At 39.4% G+C, this 20433-nt stretch overlaps 1 protein-coding gene across 4 annotated transcripts in view; it reads left to right on the top strand.

Moving 5' to 3' along the window:
- Nucleotides 1-20433, top strand: part of LOC139452196 (golgin subfamily A member 4-like) — a 171170-nt gene that overhangs the window by 23831 nt on the left and 126906 nt on the right. Inside the window, exon 1 of one of the 4 annotated variants that reach the window (XM_071233573.1) lies at nt 19381-19540. The exons of the other annotated variants lie outside the window; for them this stretch is intronic. Within the exon in view, the coding sequence (XP_071089674.1) occupies nt 19427-19540 (114 nt within the window). The 5' untranslated portion in view covers nt 19381-19426. Of the gene's footprint in view, nt 1-19380; nt 19541-20433 lie in introns of those variants that run through there. 4 annotated transcript variants of the gene reach the window in all.

Here is a 20433-nt window from a genome sequence, read left to right as displayed (position 1 = left end):
AGACTGGAGGTTCATCCTAGACTTGCCTGGGCACCTTTAACCATTGTTAGAGCATCAGACGGGAGGTTCATCCTAGACTTGCCTGGGCACCTTAAGAACATTGTTAGAGCATCAGACGGGAGGTTCATCCTAGACTTGCCTGGGCACCTTAAGAACATTGTTGGAGCATGAGACTGGAGGTTCATCCTAGACTTGCCTGGGCACCTTAAGAACATTGTTGGAACATCAGACTGGAGGTTCATCCTAGACTTGCCTGGGCACCTTAAGAACATTGTTAGAACATCAGACTGGAGGTTCATCCTAGACTTGCCTGGGCACCTTAAGAACATTGTTGGAGCATGAGAATCCAGGATATTGCCAAATCCTATATGTTGTGTTTAAAAGCAAACTCGGTCACCTTCCCGAGGCAAGGGAGTTAACTGACTGTAAAAGTCAAGTTTCCACCCTTGCCGAACTAGGCTGGAATATTTGGGCACGTTCATAGCGCTACCAGTGGTTATTATGAGTTATGTCCCTTCTATGTCCCTCCTTTTGACCAATCGGATTCTACCTTTCATACCACTTGCATTTGCTTCCAACTAAGTGGCGGCGCCCAGTGAAGATGATCTGATAATCAATAATCAAAATCTATACTGTGATAAAATGGGTCTTTCTTCGTGAAGTGCCTTAAATCACGTGAGCGCCTTGATTAAAAACATGAAAAGATTTGGAAAATATCTGTTGAGGCCGAGTTAGCGTGCAATTGACTGAAATCGTTACGCGATTTTGATGGGACTATGATTTTGACAGACTTTTGAGTCCAACCAAAATATAACTCCATAATTCTGGCCTAGTTCGGCAAGGGAGGCAACTGGACTTTCATGGTCAATTAACTCCCTTGCCTTGAGAAGATGGTCTCAGTAGACAGCTCATGTTCCTTCATTGTTAGGTGCGGTCGGGTAGCCTAGTGGTTAAGGCGTTTGCTTGTCACGCTGAAGACCCGGATTCGATTCCCGACATGGGTACAATGTGTGAAGCCCCTTTCTGGTGTCCCCGGCCGTGATATTGCTGGAATATTGATAAAAGCGGCGTAAAACCATACTCACTCACTCACTTCTTCATGGTTACATGGGATCAGGGGTAGCTTAATTCGGATACGTTTGTCATCCTACTACGGCTGGGACGGGTAACTCGGGTACTCGGGTCGGGTGGGTCCTGCGTAGGACCCGGGTACCCACAGGACTACCCGGACCCATGGTTAGTCACGTGATATATTGTTTAATGACAAAATCTCACTGTAGCTCAGTGGTGACACTACAAGATGCTAATGTTCTCATTTCTTTCTGATGATGCACACATTCCTTTTGACTTGTATATGTTTGAGTAAAGATAAAGCTTCAGTCAACTTCAGTGAATGTATGATCTGATTGTTTGATACATGTATCTAAATAGTTTTAGCCAGGGCTGCGGTAAAACAATTACCAATTAGACATTTTGTTCCCTACTCTTAAGACCTGCAGTGGTCGGGTAATAGGGGGTCTGGTACCCGGGTAGTAAATTTGGACTTGTCCCAGCTCAACATCCTACACACTGTTTGTTTCTATGGCCTGATCTTTTTGCTTATTCTGATAAAGAAATAGGACCACATTATATAGCTAGAACACTGCTGAGTGTGGCATTAGACAACAAACAAGCAAATATTTTTTAATATTTTAATGACATAATTGTGAATAAACATGCATATACAAATCATAACATAAAATGGGATTGATGCCTTGACATGAATCAAAATATGTCTTTTCACTTGAAATGATCTGTTCACATCATGCCATGAATATTCTACTTGTCAAAGGGTTGAAATTTAAACAAATACGAACCAAATAATTTGAATTTAATAATGTTTTACAATTGTCAAAAAAAGGTTCAGCTGATTAAATTTATCAGTGTTTAGTCTAATGTAACAAATCTTATCATAGTGTTGCATAAGCCTGATACTAGAAGGATACACAGAGAGGTGTGGTCCACCAGACGTGCAGTAGCAGCCTTGCACTTCTTCTGAATCAAGGTTTTGTTAAAAAATTTGAAGCAAACTGGCAATGTTGAAGATAGTTTAAAGAGATCAGCTTGTAAGTCAGAGATTTCAAGAACCTTGAAGTGGGTTTTGCACTGAGCATATATGGACAAATACACCTTGTTTTAAAGTATGATAACATAGGGCCTGGCTTATGAGAAAATTAGTTGAAGGTATTTTTTTTAAAGATAGGATTTAAATTTAGATTTAAGAAAAGGTAAATGTTTTGGTGCAGGTCTTGTTTTAGCTCTGTATATGTGTTAGATGGTAAGTATTTTCATTATTTCAGGAGCCACGGCAGGTCCCTGGTAGCTCGTATTTTGTCATCAGTTTGATGATTTGATCTTTTCTGCTCTGGTCTCAGGACTGTCCTTGAATGTCAGACTGTGAGATCAACTGATTGTTTATAGGTTGTGTTAAACCCAGTGAGGAATTTGTGTTAACACAAAACTGGGTTCATAGGTTGTGTACTTGGATGTATGAGTGAGTGAGTGAGTTTTATGCTGTTTTCAGCAATATTGTAGCAGGGGACACCAGAAATGGGCTGCTCATATTGTACCTATGTACAGAATTGAACCCAGGCCTTCGAAGGAACAAGCGGTTGATGCATGTCATCGTATCCCAATTGTGTGATCCGGTTGAATAGGTCTTCAGCAACCAATGCTTGCCGTAAAAGGCGACTTTGCTTGTCGTAAGAGGCGACTAATGGGATCGGGTGGTCAGGCTTGCTGACTTGGTTGATGCATGTCATTGTATCCCAATTGCGTGGATTGATGCTCATGAGGTCAGTCACTGGATTGTCTGGTCCAGACTCGATTATTTACAGACCACCGTCATATAGCTGGAATATTGCTGAGTGTGGCGTTAAACAACAACCAAAAACTCGAAGGAACAAGCGTAGGTTTTAACCACTAAGCTACCCAAGTATATAAAAAACAGGGAGATAATGCATATATTTTCCTGTAATATGAATCAGAAGAAGATTATAATGTCTAATTGTTTTCTTTATGTACAAAATTTGAAAAGGTGATGAAATAATATTCTTACATCTTGAAACAAACATTTTTTTGTTTAAAAAATAAGGAAAGACGCAAGGTGACGAAATGTACTTGCACTTTAAAAAACACAGAGTGCAGCTAATCATACATTGTGGAAATGTTGCTATGTCCCGTGTCAAGTAATACGTCCGGGAAGAAGCTGGCATTCGCAATGACCAGGCAGAGAACATGGTGTGAGTTTAATGCGTGTTAACAAGAGAGCGAACAGGTAGGCCAGTGACCCTCTGACAAGACACAATACCACTATGACTGCTTGTACAAATACTAGGCTCACAATACATGTTGTATTTAGAAGACTAATGTTTGTAGTTTCACTCACTGTTGGGTCCTTGATGTTATCTGGTTGTAGTGCTTGAAAGATTTGTTGTAGCTTTTTATGTGCATGTATTACTTGGATAGGATTGTTTCAGTTGAAGGATTTATTGGGTAAAAAACCCGGACATTATCACACAGTGTCAAGGTCAAGACGAGTTCTGAAAAGGTTTTGTAACATTCAGAATTTAGGTTTTAACTTCTTTCACTCATGAATTGAAGTTGCGTCCCTTGGACACGCCAGGAACCGTTGATTGTTGGTTTGAATTGCAGTTTATCCAAGTTCTGTTTCTTGGTCTGTCAGTACCATACCCGGCTTTTGGGTTTCACCAAAATGCTAAATGTCTGAGACCTGCATCGCTTTGGGCTTTCCTCCCACATTAAGCTGAAACACCATGAAATAACTAGAATACTGTCAAAAGCAGTGTTAAACCCAACTCGCACACTTGATTGTGGCTTGGAGTAAACATGATAGGGTCTTGTCATAATGTTATGTTTGTTTATGAGTGAGTGAGTAAGTGTTGTTTTACAATACGGACCTCAATATTCCAGCTATTTGAAACCGGACTGTGAAGCATATCAGTGGTCGACATCATGAGCAATAATCTTTGCCACAATCCATTGTTAACCAAGGCAACACTTGAGCACTACCTTTCCTTATCCTTATAGATGTCTCTCTAATGGGGAAGCAAAACCACCAACTTTTTTATCACAATAACTTCCTCACAGAATTTGATTTTAAATTGTTTAATTTTAAATTGGTAAAAAAATCTTTAAAAGGATTATGGAAACCTTTGAGGCCAATTAAATACCAGTAAAACTTAAATCTTCAAATTAAGAGAAATATTATATTATGATTGATGGGTGACATTTTGAACATTACAGTTGCTATTGTCTTTAAATATATATAGAACCAGACAAAAGGGATTGAAGACGGAAATGGCTCGTCTAATTTTGTCATCACTAGCCACAGGCAAGCAGATATTTTGATCTCTGATTATCAACGACATAAATGAACAAGGAGGCCTATTCACGGAAAGAATACAACCATTTTCCCAGGAATTTACTGGCCATACATCTCTCTTGAGCAAATGTTACAAGATATATGAAGCTCTATCACCATGGCAACTATATATTAGGATTTCCTGTGTTTGTTGTGTCGAACCTCGGGGGGTATTGTATGATGAACAGACACGGGGTGATGTGGAGGGTGCATCTGATGCTGCACTGCATACAGTGGAACATGGCGGGGATGGTGATAGGCTGGCTTCATCTGGAACTGTAAACAGGATAGATTTGTCAAAACTTGAATGTTTCAGTGTTTTAATCTCAAAAAATGTTTCCATTGGCGGGAAATGTATTTATTTGTCTTTGAATATGTTTATAATTCTGTGTGGGAACATTTTCTAAGTTGTAAAATCTTAAGGGGTATTTTTTGTTTTTGTTTGAGATAATTTGTTTTTGAATGGGAATTTTGTTTTTACAGTTGCAGTGAGTACAGACAAACTTTATTCCTCGTTTTTGTGTGTGTTTTTTTAGCAAAATGCCCAGTTGCAGGCTCCAACAAATCGGGTCAGGATGTAAAAATAAAGTGAAATTAGAACCTATGAAATAAGAAATCAGGTTGTTATTATTATTATTATTATGATGATGATGATGATGATGACGATGATGATGCTGTAGTAGAAGTAGTAGTAGTAGCAGTGGTTGTGGCAGTGGTAGTAGTAGTAGTAGTAGTAGTAGTAGTAGTAGTAGTAGTAGTATAGTAGTAGTAGTAGTAGTAGTAGTAGTGGTTGTAGTAGCTGTAGTGGTAGTACCCGAGAAGATCTGGTTTAGAATAGGTCTTCACATTCACAACCCATGCTTGCTGTAAAAGGTGACAATGCTTGACGATGCGACTCACAAGATCGGTTGGTCAGGCTCGCTGACTTGGTTGATGCACGCCATCGTATCCCAAATGCGATGTCACATCTGGAAAAAAACAAAACATTCACACTCAAATCGGCCATTAGATTGATATATTTGTTTTTTCCTATATGTACAAGTGATCATGGTGATGTACAAAAGATAAGGTAATTTGTTACGAATTTGAGACAATGTCAATTAATGCCTGGAAATTACAGGTAATTTTTCTTGATATTTCATTACCTTGCTGGTAGAGTGTGAAGAGAATGGGATGAAGATATCTAAGTTGGAATATATACCCATAAAACTGTCACAGCAAGATTACCGTAGTTAATGTAATAAGCGTTCTCAAAATTAGAAATAGGGGGCTCTTATCGGAATATAATTTTGGTGAAAAAAAACAGTTGAAAGATAAATTTCATGGTTTCTTGACAGCCTGAAATGTTTATATACAACATATATTTTTCTAGAATTTAATTGCCCATAATTTAGGGTGCATATAACACACGAGTGTGTATTATACGCAAATAAATAAGTCTTGTGTACATTGATCAGTTGGAAGGGATGCTAATTGGGATTGTGCACTAGCCAATATATTAGCAAATATTGCCATGGGCGCTTATTAGAGCGGGGCGCTTATTGCGTCGAATACGGTAACATTTATTTTGTCATACAAAGTCAAACGACCAAATAACTTCATGCTATAAAAAAAGAATTGTGTTGCATTTATGTATATTTTTGACTGACCCTAGCTAATTGTTAAAAATAACTCATAAATATATAAACTATAAGTGCTGTGACCTCATCCTTGGGAACAACCATCCTACAACACTGGTCAATCAGAGGTTTCAAATGATAACACAAACCTTTGAGTGAAACAGCTGATTTTATGGCTGCATCACCACAGAACCTGATGTTAATAGAAAAGTATTTCTTTCTCAATTGGTTGTAGGCATTTAGAAATCAAGACATGTACAATTATAGGTTACAGAGTTGCTGTCACCACAATATTCAAAGTATCCGTATTCAACGTAATAAGCGCCCAGGGCGCTCTCAACATTACAAATAGGGGGCGCTTATTAGTATATTATTTTGAGTTGAAAGATCGTAAATTTCGTGGTTTAAGCTAACAGCCTGAAATGTTTACATACGACAGATATATTTATCCAGAATTTAATTGCCCATAATTAAGGGTGATATAACACACGAGTTCGTATTATACACGAATAAATAAGTCTTGTGTACATTGATCAATCGGAAGGAATGCTAATTGGGATTGTTCACTAGCCAATATAATAGCTTATTAGAGCGGGGCGCTTATTACGTCGAATACGGTATGTGTTGTAATGCATTTTGGGCAGATACCATGACAGAAATCAAGAGAGATAGCAGAGAGCTTAAAATTTGGTGCTTTTCTATATCGAACTGTGACAACATGTGTTTGTCACAAGCAGTGTTGTGATGTCATAATTGTGACCTTGAAAGGTCTGCTGAGTTTTAGGCGTGCCTACTCCACGGTGCCTATTTCATGTTTACTTACAAAACTTTCATTGCCTACAGTATGCAAGTAATATAATGCTATAAAACATGATGTAAAATCATGTTTAAGTACATTCAGTGCTTAAGGGCTGTTATCCGTCTTTCCTTTATAAAGATCGACATCCCACAAGAAACACTGTAATCAACCTTTGCTGTTCACTCAATATCATTACCAACACCAACAATTTGTTATCCTGATAGAATTTTTCTTTGCTGCATATTTGGTATCAGTTACGGGTGGGGTTGAGTGGGGTGGGGTTGCGTGGGGTGTACATTTATTAAATAACCAACGAGGTATGAAGTATGGAAATTATGTCACAATGTTAAATATCAAACTAATATTTTATTACTGAGTGACACATTTTTGTAATCGCAAGGACCAATAGGTTATTCTACTGATTACCCATTCTCATTCTAAACACATTAATTTGAAGTTACAGAGCTGTTTGGCAGCTTACTTGGTTTCGCCGAGAAACCTGTGTTGTAATTTGACGTTAATACATTACAAAATGACCTCATTCAGTTTGTTTGGTTCAAAATTGTCATTTCAAACTGACTAATCAGCATAACACATCACTGGGGTCAAATGAAGCAGGGCATCACTTGGATAATGCTTGTGAAACACTGTCAACCTCACGAGGGATACAAGGGGTTTTATGCATCCTGCGATAGGTTTTATGCCATGAGCCAGAGGTGGACGCATAAACCCCGATGTACCCCTCGTGATCCTGCTACAATGAATTTGTGTTACTGACATGTATTAAGATGACATTGTAAAAGAATTCAAACAAATTCAAAATTGATAGTCAACAGCTCTTCAATTGCGCTGAGGTTAACTTGTGCTATGTCACGTGACTTCCACTGACATGGAAAAAGCGTGCAGCTTTCTGCTTAGAAGCGGGGTATAAGGGATTTATACTGCCTCTCAGAGGTTCATGTGCAGCCTGACTTGCTCATGAAGGGGTACAGGAGATTTATCTCCCACTGAGAAATTTATTCCCTTCAAGGTGGGAGTGAGTGAGTGCGTGAGTGAGTATGGTTTTATGCCGCTTTTAGCAATATTCCAGCAATATCACGGCTGGGGACACCAGAAATGGGCTTCACACATTGTACTCATGTCGGGAATCGAACCCAGGTCTTCTGCGTGACGAGCGAACGCTTTAACCACTAGGCTACCCGACCGCCCCTTTCAAGGTGGGATATACAATATTGAATCAAGATCATGTGGCTGTCGAGCAATGTTGTGACTTTGATGTTTATGTGTATGTCTTGGAGAATGTCATGTGAATATGAAAACGGTTTGCAACTGATTTACTATTTCCGAGATGTATTTACTTTAATTTGTTTAATCATACTGGTTTGAGATTGCTGACTAACAGAAAAGCATCCAACTGCCCCCTAACATTCTCACTACACTATTTACATGATAGTTTAAAAGAAATTGCATTTCAAATGGACAAACAAACAAAATAATTTAGCTGGGTGAAATGTTTTCGGCATCAGGACAGTCATCACTTATGTAAACTTACCGGTCAGTCAGTTGCAAGTTCAACTCCATGCATGGGTGTAGGCTGCCTAGCACGGTGGGGAGCTGTGACTGGTGACAGCAAAAGTACACAGAGCTCCACTGTGAGGAGCATGGAACATTGTGGAGCAAGGGAGAGAACTCTGTAAGTCATATCTTTTATTGAGTTTGGGAGTTTGGGAGTCAGCCTGAATGGATGTCATGTTAGTTGACAGCTGGATAGTAAGAATACTAATTGTCTGAATAAACAGATACAAACATACTTATGAGGCTAAATAATTCAATTTCAATGAAGCTTTAATAACTAGTGTGTAGAAAAAGGGAATTTCAGTTGGGTAGAAAAAGATTCAAAAACTAGTCATTCCAACCCCATACTCATCATTGGATGAGAAAAGGCAAGGTTCAAGCATTGAAGGGAGGTAACTCCGTCTGCACTATGGACCAACTAATGAGCAAGTGTTGGGATGCTATTTCCAGCCAAACACACAAGATAACAGTCAGATAGTGCAGAATGTCTGCTACATCCATTGGAACTTGCAGTGGAATCTAACTCCCCTAAACTTTACTCTGCATTCAATCCGCATCTGTAGACCAGTTTCAGGAACTATGCCAAAGACAAAATACAGCACCTTCCACAGAGACAACTTAGACTGTTATGGTACTGGATTATCTGTTATGAATACTTATTTGCAAATTTAATTTAATTAAATTGGTCATTTATCATTATTTACACTCAAAACACTCATACTTTTTAAACAAAAAACCTGGACTGCTCTGCAAAACATATTATTTATGTTATTATATGCCAAGGGTGTCACAAGGAATACATTGGAAAAACAGAGTGCTGAAGGGACATAAACAACAGATAAACAACCCAAAAATAAGGTGCATCTCTAAGCCCTCACATAGACAAATGCGCAGCAGGAAAGGATATCACGTACATTTAAGATATTCTCTTTCTTTAAAATGAATACTGCTGATGCTATGCATCATAAAAATAAAGAAATGTTTTTCATTAAAAAGTTATGTCCTTCATTAAATAGGTAATGAATGCAATGTATATGCATTATGTTTGTTTGTATTGTGAATTTACAATTTAAGCCGCCAAAGTGACATCATGGCAACGTTGAGTCATAGTATTTGTATACAGTTGCATTGTGACCCGTGAAGATTCCGGGGTAGAATAGGTCTTCAGCAACCCGTACTTGCCATAAAAGGCGACTATGCTTGTCGTAAAAGGCGACTAACGGGATCGAGTGGTCAGGCTCGCAGACTTGGTTGATGCATGTCATCGATCCCAATTGTATTGATCGATGCTCATGATATTAATCACAGGATTGTCTGGTCCAGACTCAATTATTTTCTTTAATAGTACTCAACCTTTGGAAGGGATAAACAGATGTGTCAGATATTTTTAAATATACACTTGACATATTGCGAGAATCCTTTTTGTGTGGAGAGACCAAAAAATCCCTATTTAAAGTGGAGTAGTATACATAAAACGTTTCACTAAGTCTTTAGCATGATATTTAGGAATGGATGCCTATAATATCTCCTGCAAGTTCCTTTGGATGCCTGTGAAGATCCGGGGTCTTCAGCAACCCATGCGACCCATGACAGGCGACTATGTTTGTTGTAAGAGGCGACTAAAGGGATCGGGTGGTCAGGTTGGCTGACTTGGTTGATGCATGTCAATTTATCCCAATTCTGTGGATGGATGTTCATGATGTCAATTCCTGGATTGTCTGGTCCAGATTTGATTATTTACAGACAGTAGGTATTAGTATCTTAAACTTGCCGTTGTTACCCTGAGCTGAATTGAGCCTGGTGTAAAAGGTGTATTACTCAGGATTCAACACACCTCAAACACCTATACCTTCCCCCACCCCAACCCCCAGCCCAACAGACATACATACACCCTACCCCACCCCACCCCACCCCACCTCCCTTAGGGACTGGTAATGTATTTTGGGGGGTGGGGGACAGTGGTATAGGTCTTAGAACTGTACCATCATATTTTGCACACACACACCGCTTTATGTTACATTATTCATGCCATTTCCCCTCCCTATACTAAATGAGCATTCCCTAAATAATGTTCAAATTTTGAAAAAAAATTGCTTTTGGAAAAATAGAGCTGTGCCCCAGTTTATGTAACATTTTTTCATGAACCCCTTTCATAAATAAGCAGACCGTAAATAATGTTGAAATTAAAAAATAAAATACTTTTGGAAAAAATAGAACTGTGTCATTTTATATTCTCCCAAATCTCACCGTAAAACTCACTCACTCCCCCCCCCCCTCCTATAATAACTGACGAGTCCTTTACATACAATCAGCCCTGTCTAAACATCCCCTTCCCACCTCATCCCAATGTATCCCATAGAAGGTATCTCAGTGATACATGCAGTTACTTTTATTAATGAAACTTAACAGCTGCAATGCTAAGTAAGCTGCATCAGTTGTTGAAAGGTATGGCCCTCCTGTATTGGCAGGTATTGTGTCTAGACTGGTTCATTGCCAAAACTGGAATGAAATAACAGATTCATTTTCACATCCAAGTTTATGCATAAGATAAGATATTTTTTATTTATGTTTCACAAAGTGTACATTAAAAATAAACCAATATAAAAAATAAAGTATAAAAACACTTTCCAGCCATGGCTGACTTATAAAACAAGACAAAATTTGTCAAAATAATTCTTTATAGGATAATTATTTTGGAACACCATTTCTTTTTTCATAAAAGACATGAAAAAAACAAACCCCAAATTCCCCACAAAACAAAAAACCAAACAAATTAATTTTAGAGCAACCATTTCGATTAAATTGCCCATTTGCAGAATGGAAAATATTTGACTTACATTACACAACACTGAAACATTCTTTGTGCCATGACAGACCCGTGAAGATCCGGGGTAGAATAGGTCTTAAGCAAACCCATGCTTGCCGTTAAAGGCGACTATGCTTGTCGTAAGAGGGGATGAACGGGATCGGGTGGTCAGGCTCGCTGACTTGTTTCATAAATGTCATCGTATCCTAATTGATGCTCATGATGTCAATCACTGGGTTGTCTGGTCCAGGCTCGATTATTTACAGACCGCCATCATATAGCTTGAATATTGCTGAGTGGGGCGTAAAACAACAAACCAACCAACCAACAGACTGTCTTTGACTTTGATATTCCATTTATCCATCTGTTGTAATTGAGGAAGAGAACTGTTGTATTTAGGAACTGACCTTTACTTATGAAGACAGGTGGTTGGGTGGTTCATTGGTTCACAGGTATTTCCAGGATGCAGACTTGGACAAACTCCATGCCACTCAACTGTTCCAAGTTGTGATCATAGAATTTTGTTCTACACAGGATTCATCTTCCCGAGGCAAGAGAGTTAACTGACTTTAAAAGTCCAGTTTCCACCCTTACTGAACTTGGTTGGAATTACTGGGCTCAATTGTAGCGCCACCTGGCTATTACCAGTTATGTCCCTTCTAAGTCTCTCCTATGGACCAATCAGATTCCACCTCTCGTATCACTTGCATTTGCTTCACACAAAATGGTGACGCCCAGTCAGGACCCAGTCAGATAATCAAAATCTATATTGTGATAAAACGGGTCTTACATCGCGAAATGCATCAAATCATGTGAGCACCTTGATTAAAAACTTAAGGTTTGGAAAATATCTGCTGACAGCGAGTTGACGATGCACATACTTTGCAAATCCTGCAATGACAGTTTATGAACTGGATTTCGATTTCGGTGCGAGATTTTAATTTGACTATGCATAGACTCGTTAGTAAAATGTAACTCCATAATTCCAGCCTAGTTCGGCATGGTGAGAAACTGTACTCTTATAGTCAGTTAACTCTCTTGCCTCGGGAAGATGCACAGGATTAATAATGTCTTGAAAAGTGAATGAGGATAGTGTTACACTGAAGTTTAGGAGGTGAGATGCTTTGATCAGAGACATGATATTGTGATTTGAAACCTCTGAACATTTGTGTCAACCTCATGACACCATCTGGGCATGTACAACAAGAAGAGTCTTGCAGAATGTTTGATGTATTCATTCCCCCAAACACCGCAAACCACCAAGATCCCACTCAGTGACTCAAATGATTTTACAGTGTTCCAAGTAATAAGAAAAGTCATTCTCTTGTTTGACATGTTGAAAAAAATCAACTGAGGATATCCTTGAGGAACGTTATTGTCCTAAATACCTTCATCTCACTTGTTATGGAACCATCACACCTGTTGACTTCTCCAGCGAATTGCAGTCAGCTAGACTTTCTCATGGACAGATTTTATATAAACTAGATGAAGCAAGGTAACACATTTCCCTGCACTTTGTATAACATTGTGTCTCTCCTTGAGCAAAACATCCTGTTTCCAATCATGTAGGAGTAATCTTTGAAATGTATCTGGGAATTATTCCATTGACAGGTGGATAGGGAAGAAGTGAAATTTTGTAAAATAAATAGGAAGTCCTTATTTTGTTGAATTCGGAGGTATTTTGGCATATTATTCACTGTAAAACGAAGTATTGAAGACCTTTTCTCATTGGTACTATCATGTAATCTTGGTATGCAATAGTACAATGGATGCTTTTAGTAGAGATTTCTTATGATTATGGACGCCGTGATATAACTGGAATAATGTTAAAAGCAGCGTTAAACCCAACTCACTCACTCACTCACTCACTCACTCACTCACTCACTCACTCACTCACTATGATTATGGAAATGTTTCTTGTCGCTGTTTGCAAAGCGAATGCGTTACCCAAAGGATACTATGAGTTATATCCTGAATAGGGAAGTTATTGATTCCAGTTTGTATTTTGAGTGACATTTGCCCCAGACCCAGCCTGAATATGAGACCCTGAGAATGCCTAGACAAACAATCCGTGCATGTTGAACTGCAGTATATGGCTGATGAACCTGCCTCAAGGAGACAGGAGCAAGTCTAACCTGGCAAGTCTGCTAGCAGACATCTCCAGGCTGCTTCCATCAGCGGTGGCCAGCTTCCAGATCAGGTAATTGCTCACCCATCACTGCTGATGTATACTAATGTCTGGAGACTGGGCACAACCCTACACACATCAGGATGTTTATTGCCTGGCTAGTTGATCAAGTATACTGTATGGGGCTGATAGAATCATCGGAATGCCTGGACTGGTTAATATGTTAATTTATATTGGAGGTCTTATCCTTGGCTGATGTTATGGCTTGTGTGTTCAGTTTTAAAAGGTGACCAATACGAGTTTATTATTGTATTGGGTCAAATGGTATTGGAAAAGAAACCTGTTATCAACTGCAGTGGGATGATGTTGTCATAACCTAAAGGGGACTCCCAGCACAGGTATTTGTTAAATTTAGATTTGTCAGATCTTTCTACAAGAAGGTCATGCAGCAAATCATGCTTTACACATTGAGTATTTAAGTTTTATCCGTCTTGGAGTGAACTGTGAAGTTGTGAGGAGTGAGTGAGTGAGTTTTGTTTTACGCCACTTTTAGCAATATTCCAGCAATATCACGGCGGGGGACACCAGAAAAGGGCTTCACACATTGTACCCTTGTGGGGAATTGAACCCGGGACTTCGGCGTGAGGAGCAAACGCTTTAACCACTAGGCTACCCCACCGCTCCCAGTATGAGACGAGCTTGAGGATGTGCATTGCCCATCAGATGTGACATCAGCATGTTTAGTTACATGTAACAGGGCTCAATGGTTTTGACATGCGCGTCACGTTGATTCTGATTGGTTGTCGATTCCTATATGCATGGGGCCTGTGTATGGTTCTCGATAGGAAGTGAGATCAAGTCGACAGCTTAAGATGGTGATGAGGATTAACAATCGAAAGTAGCATCTTATGAGTTTGTTTTTTATAAAGCTGCACTCAGCTGTATTCTGTGTGATTTGGTCTGAAAATAATAAAATCTCGACAGTGATTGACATTATGAGCATCGATCTATGCCATTGGCATACAATGACATGCATCAATCAAGTCAGGGAGACAGACCACCTGATCCCGTTAGTCACGTCATATGACAAGTTTGTGTTACTAAAGATCAGTTCTAACCTGCATATATAAGTACAAGTAGTGGTAATCCTAGATATATATATGTCATGGCTACATAATAATTAGCCTTTGGAATTAATTGTTCATTCAGACAAAAGTTGTCCTGAATTGGTCTTAACCCGTGAAAATCTGGTGTAGAATATGTCTTCAGCATCCCAGAAAAGGCAATGATGCTTGTCATAAGAGGTCACTAATGGGATTGGGTGGTACCAGTACTTATATATGTGAGTTAGAATTGATCTTCAGTAACACAAACTTGTTATATGACATGACTAACAAGATTGGGTGGTCTGACTCGCTGACTTGGTTGATGCATGTCATTGTATCCCAATTGCGTGGATCAATGCTCATGATGTCAATCACTGGATCATCTGGTCCAGACTTGATTATTTACATCCCACCATCATAAAGCTGGAATATTGCTGAGTGCCGGGTTAAACAACAAACAAACAAACTGAATTGGTCGCTATGACACATGCGTGCCACTCACTCACTCACTCACTCACTCACTCACTCACTCACTCACTCACTCACTCACACTCACTCACTCACTCACTCACTCACACTCACTCACTCACTCACTCACTCACTCATTAACTCACTCACTCACTCACTCACTCACTCACTCACTCACTCCAAGGCCAACACTGACACGTTAGGACTATTCTGACAAACAAACAAACTGAATTGGTCGCTATGACGCATGCGTGCCACTCACTCACTCACTCACTCACTCACTCACTCACTCACTCACACTCACTCACTCACTCACTCACTCACTCACTCCAAGGCCAACACTGACACGTTAGGACTATTCTGACAAACAAACAAACTGAATTGGTCGCTATGACGCATGCGTGCCACTCACTCACTCACTCACTCACTCACTCACTCACTCACTCACTCACTCACTCACTCACTCACACTCACTCACTCACTCACTCACTCACTCCAAGGCCAACACTGACACGTTAGGACTATTCTGACAAACAAACAAACTGAATTGGTAGCTATGACACATGCGTGCCACTCACTCACTCACTCACTCACTCACTCACTCACTCACTCCAAGGCCAACACTGACACGTTAGGCCTATTCTGGTATATAGTTTACACTTCTATGTATTACTCAGAGTTAAACATCACTAATTTCCGTTCCACACTTTCATGATGCAACAGCCAGATGACCTTTCCGCTGTGCATATCTGAGCAGCAGGAAGTTCCACGCTGGAGGTTCCACCGTGGAGGCGGCAATGAAAGTAACACAAGTAGTGGCAGCATCACATAGTGCACCCTCTACCTTAACACAGAGCACATGGCATTTTATACTAACACTACACTTGTATTACAGTTGGGTAATGTTGTCATCCTAGTGTGTGTGTGTATGTGGATTTATTGGAATCAGCTGAGGAACAGAGTGGGGAATATGGTAAGGATATGAATACTTTGATAGGTATTATAAAATGTTAAACGATATTTGAGGATTTTGACATTTTCTTTGTGGAGATTTATATCAAGGATTAGTTTGCTGAAAATACAATCTATTTTTGTTGGGGTTTGTTAAAAGCATCTGATCTGATTATATTACTGTTAAGGAAAACTATGTTGCTTGGAATGGAGAATTGAAGAGTTTTCTGGGACTCATTTATCAGGGAGTGTACAGGTCTTGGTCAACTGTGAAGGTTGCATGGCGTCCAATGTGTGCAGCATGTTGGCAAATAGACTTGTGTGAGAATATATATATATAGTCACAGGGAAAAGTAACTGGTCATGTTTTAATTGTCATATTGTGTGTTTTTTAAGTCAACTCATTTAGTTTTCATTAAAGATTTTGAGTGCATTAGTGTTTTGGGGCTGCAGATGGAACCAATACACTAAATATTTTAATTGTAATAAATAAACATGTAAACAAATTCAACAAGTTTAATAATTCAAATCTGCCTTGAATTGTTTGTGTCCTCCCCATGGTTATCTTAGTCCCAATGTGAGATGTATAGTACTTTTAAAAGGGACTGAAAACTGGAGAGTAACTTTCTTTTTTATTCCAATATGCATTAAAAGGAAGAAATGTACCCTGGTCTTTCTTGAACTGTTGTTTGTTGTTTGAAGAAAGATTTATGTATTGAGCCATATAGTCTGTAACTCGATTATTAATTTTCACATATCAATAAACTTTTATGATCACGTTGGCATTTGAGTATATACAATATCTTTTTACAGATATGTTAATTATGAGAGTGTATGGATTATTGAGAGAGATTATTTCAAACGCAAATATGTCAACAGAAGTGGATATTCCCGCTGAGAATATATGGAGAACATACTCTCCAAATGACGATTTGAGGGAGTCTACTCCACTCCTCATGCAGCGTCTGGTCAAGTTCAGCCAATGTGGTTAGCAGCCTTTGACGTTGACGCTCGCGTCGTCCTATTGAGTCCCGAACGTGTTCAGTGGGGGAAAGATCTTGGCTCATTTTTGGCCATGGCATTCTATGGATGTTGTGCTGCTGGAAGTGAGCATTAATGATTTGTGCATGTGGATGTCGTCGTCCTGAAAGACAAAACGTTGACCCATACACCTTGCAAATGGGATAACAAAGGATGTCAGTATGTTGTCCTGATAGTACTGTCCAGTGACCCTTCCTTGCACAATAAGGAGTGGGTTTCTGTCAGCCATGGTGATACCACCCCTCACCATTACCGATCCACCGCCAAGCCTATCCTGAGGTATCATTTGCTTGATGTTTGCCACCAGACACGACCATGCCTATTAGGGCTTGGACAAGTCCAAACTTACTACCTGGGTGCCTGACTACCTATTAGCCGACCCTACCTGGGTACCCACAGTAGGTCTCAAGAGTTGGATACAAAATATCTGATTGGAAATTGTTTTACTGCACCCCTGGCAAAAGCTATTTTGTTATATTTTTCAAACGATCAAATCGTGCATACTCTGAAGTTGACTGAAGCTTTATATTTACTCAAGAGAAATGTATGCATCATCCGAAAGAAATGCGAACATTAGCGACTAGTAGTGTAACCACTGAGCTACAGTGAGTTTTTGTTAAACAATATATCACGTGACTATAACCAAGGGTCTGGGTAGGACTGTGGGTACACAGGTCCTACTCATGCAGGACCCACCCGACACGAGCACCTGAGTTGCTCGTCCCAGCCCTAATGCCTATCAAGGAAGTGCAAAGTGTACATAACTCATCTGAATACATGACCCGTAATCCAGCGATGACCAGTCAATGGTGCACCGAGATTGATCAACCTTCCATGAAAGTGTCAAGATCAAGAATACGCCCTACTCATGTGTGTGGCGCTACTACGTGCAGCATGTGCAAACTGTCGGATGTGTTTTGGTGTTAAGTTTTACAGACATAAATGTTCTATATATAGAATGTTTGTCATCAACACTTATCTTTGTTCTAAAACTTGGTAGTGACATTTATATTTTGTCATCCCTTATTTTTCATAAGATTATCTATATGGTTTTGGTTTTGTTGATTGTTGATTGGTCACATGGTCTGCCTATTGATTGGTTTTTGCTAGTCACATGGTCTAGCTCTTATTTGGTTTGTGTTGGCCTCATGCCCTGGCTGTTGATTGGCTAGTGTTGGTAACATGGTCTGACTGTTGATTGGTTTGTAGTGGTCACATGGTCTGCTTATGGCTTGAATAGTGTTTTCAGTCACTGTCTGATCCAAACCCAGGTATTTAAAACATTAACAACATTTTCTTCTTTTTTTTTGATAAACAACATCCTCAGATTTGCCAGAGTTCTCATTAACGTCATCCAGCAGCATCTGCTAGACACAAAATAGAGTATATCTGAAGTATTTGTGGTGTTAACCTGTGATGCCAGGGTGGTCACCATGGAGATTGATCTCAAGAGTTTACATTTGGAACTTTTGGAGGCACAACAGAGACAAGTACGGGCATTAACTATTGCGTATGTTTGCAAACTGTCTAACATAAAACCCCACATATGTTCTATGCCCTTTCATGAAGACTGATACACACAAGCATTTGTGTGTGTACAGAGGCCTTTATCAGGCCACACACACACACACGCACGCACGCACGCATGCACGCACGCACGCCTTCTTCCCTAGGCAAGAGAGTTAATGGACATTAAAAGTCCAGTGTCCACCCTTGCCGAACTAGGCTGGTATTATGGAGTTACATTTTGGCTGGACTAACGAGTCTATGCATAGTCCAATCAAAATCGTGCAACGAAATCGAAATCAGGTTCGTAAACGGTCGTGCAGATTTGTCAGATTGTTTGTCAGAAAAGTAAACAAAATACAGCCAGAAAAGCTTCATGTAAAAAAATAGAAGTGCATTTTGATATTTTTATGTGAGTGATTTGCCTCAACAATGTTTATTTTGCTTGATACTGTGTCATCGTACGTCTACCTACTAGTTGCTCATGCTATATACCAGTGGTCTGTCGAGCCCAGTTTTCATTATTATTTACGAGTGTTTTGATATTGCTTATTGCAGTGTAAAATATACTCCTCTCTAACAAAAAGTTTTCAACTTACAGAACGATTTTTTTAAACTGATAAAAAAAATTATATAAATTTATAACAAATAAAATGCACATCTTGATGAAATAATTAATGAGTTGAATTGCATCCATGAAAACCTCCTTCCTCCTGATGGACGGACACAGGCCGGGCTGTGAGACTGGTACCCGTGTTCTGCAGACAGAGGTACAGGTTAGGTTATTATCACAATAGGGATGAGTGGAAGCGGCAGAACTCCACTCCCGTGCACAGCCGATGTCTTCATCTCCAGTTGCAAAACAAAAACCCTATTGAGAGGCATTGGCACTGATCCAAATGGCTGGCTGGTATTGGCACCGCTGCCAAATTCTTGAAAGGTATTGTGGGATAGGAGCATCTTCAGCCGCAGTCACCATCAGGCGTGCCTCCTGAACGCACAGAATGGAATCGTGTCATTCCCTGCCGCCGCGAGTCAAACTCCCAGCTCTAGGAAGTTCTTCCACAACGCAACATGGATTAACTTCGTACTCCACAATTGGCCATCTTGTCAATATTGTAAGTTTTAATTTAAAAAAAAATTATTTTGTGTAAAAATGTGGTCAAATACTGACCAAAATGACAAGTGTTGATAAGCAATGTTTGTGTAAACTAGTGTATCTGTCTTGAAATAGTGAAAAAGAAATTCTAAGTAAAAAACAATTTGTATTTTTCTTAGGACATTTGTACAATCACGAAAAAACATGAGTAAGAAAATAATTCTGTGAGTTGTCATAGGTAGTGATTAACCTCACTGTTCAGAAATGTATTCTTTATGTCATGTTATGTAGTTTCATTTCACAAAAAAATGAAAAAAGACGATTGTTTGGGCATGTAAAAATGTTTCTCATATTTCATATGAACCGTGGCAAGTAACTATGTGCTTAATATAAAACAGCACTCGATTTCCAGGGTGTGTAATAAGAGTGTGGTATTACATTGTGAGTCAGAGTTCTTGCATGGAATTCCTGAGAACTGTTAACTCCATGTCAGCCTGACCAAACTGGTGCCTCACTCACATGTACTGCCAGTATGTACCGTGTACATGGGTATTCCTCGCGGCGCCATCACCTAGGCTGCCTGTGTACATTCTAGAGATTTGGTAAAAGAACAAATGACTCCAATAACGGCCTGATGTTTTAAAAGTTTTTCAGACAAACAGTTCTATGTTTTCAATATTTTTGTAGCTCTCTGTGTATGTTGTCCAAATGGATGTATATAAATGTGAGAGATGCACATAAGAACCGATTTCTTGAATTCCTGGTGAGAACATTTTGTTTCTGTGATCTTCTCCACTGGTACCTTTCGTGTACTGTTGGGTCGGCAGAACTATCGTTTTACAAGTTGATCTGCTTGAGTGCATGGAACTTGGAGGGTTAAGCCGAATAGAAATGATAAGTTTTTGTGTACAA

This window comes from Haliotis cracherodii, unplaced genomic scaffold, assembly GCF_022045235.1.
Source record: "Haliotis cracherodii isolate W230 unplaced genomic scaffold, xgHalCrac1.p SCAF_9, whole genome shotgun sequence".
In the NCBI taxonomy this organism is placed as follows: Eukaryota; Metazoa; Mollusca; class Gastropoda; order Lepetellida; family Haliotidae; genus Haliotis; species Haliotis cracherodii.
This window is presented reverse-complemented; position numbering and strand designations above follow the sequence as displayed.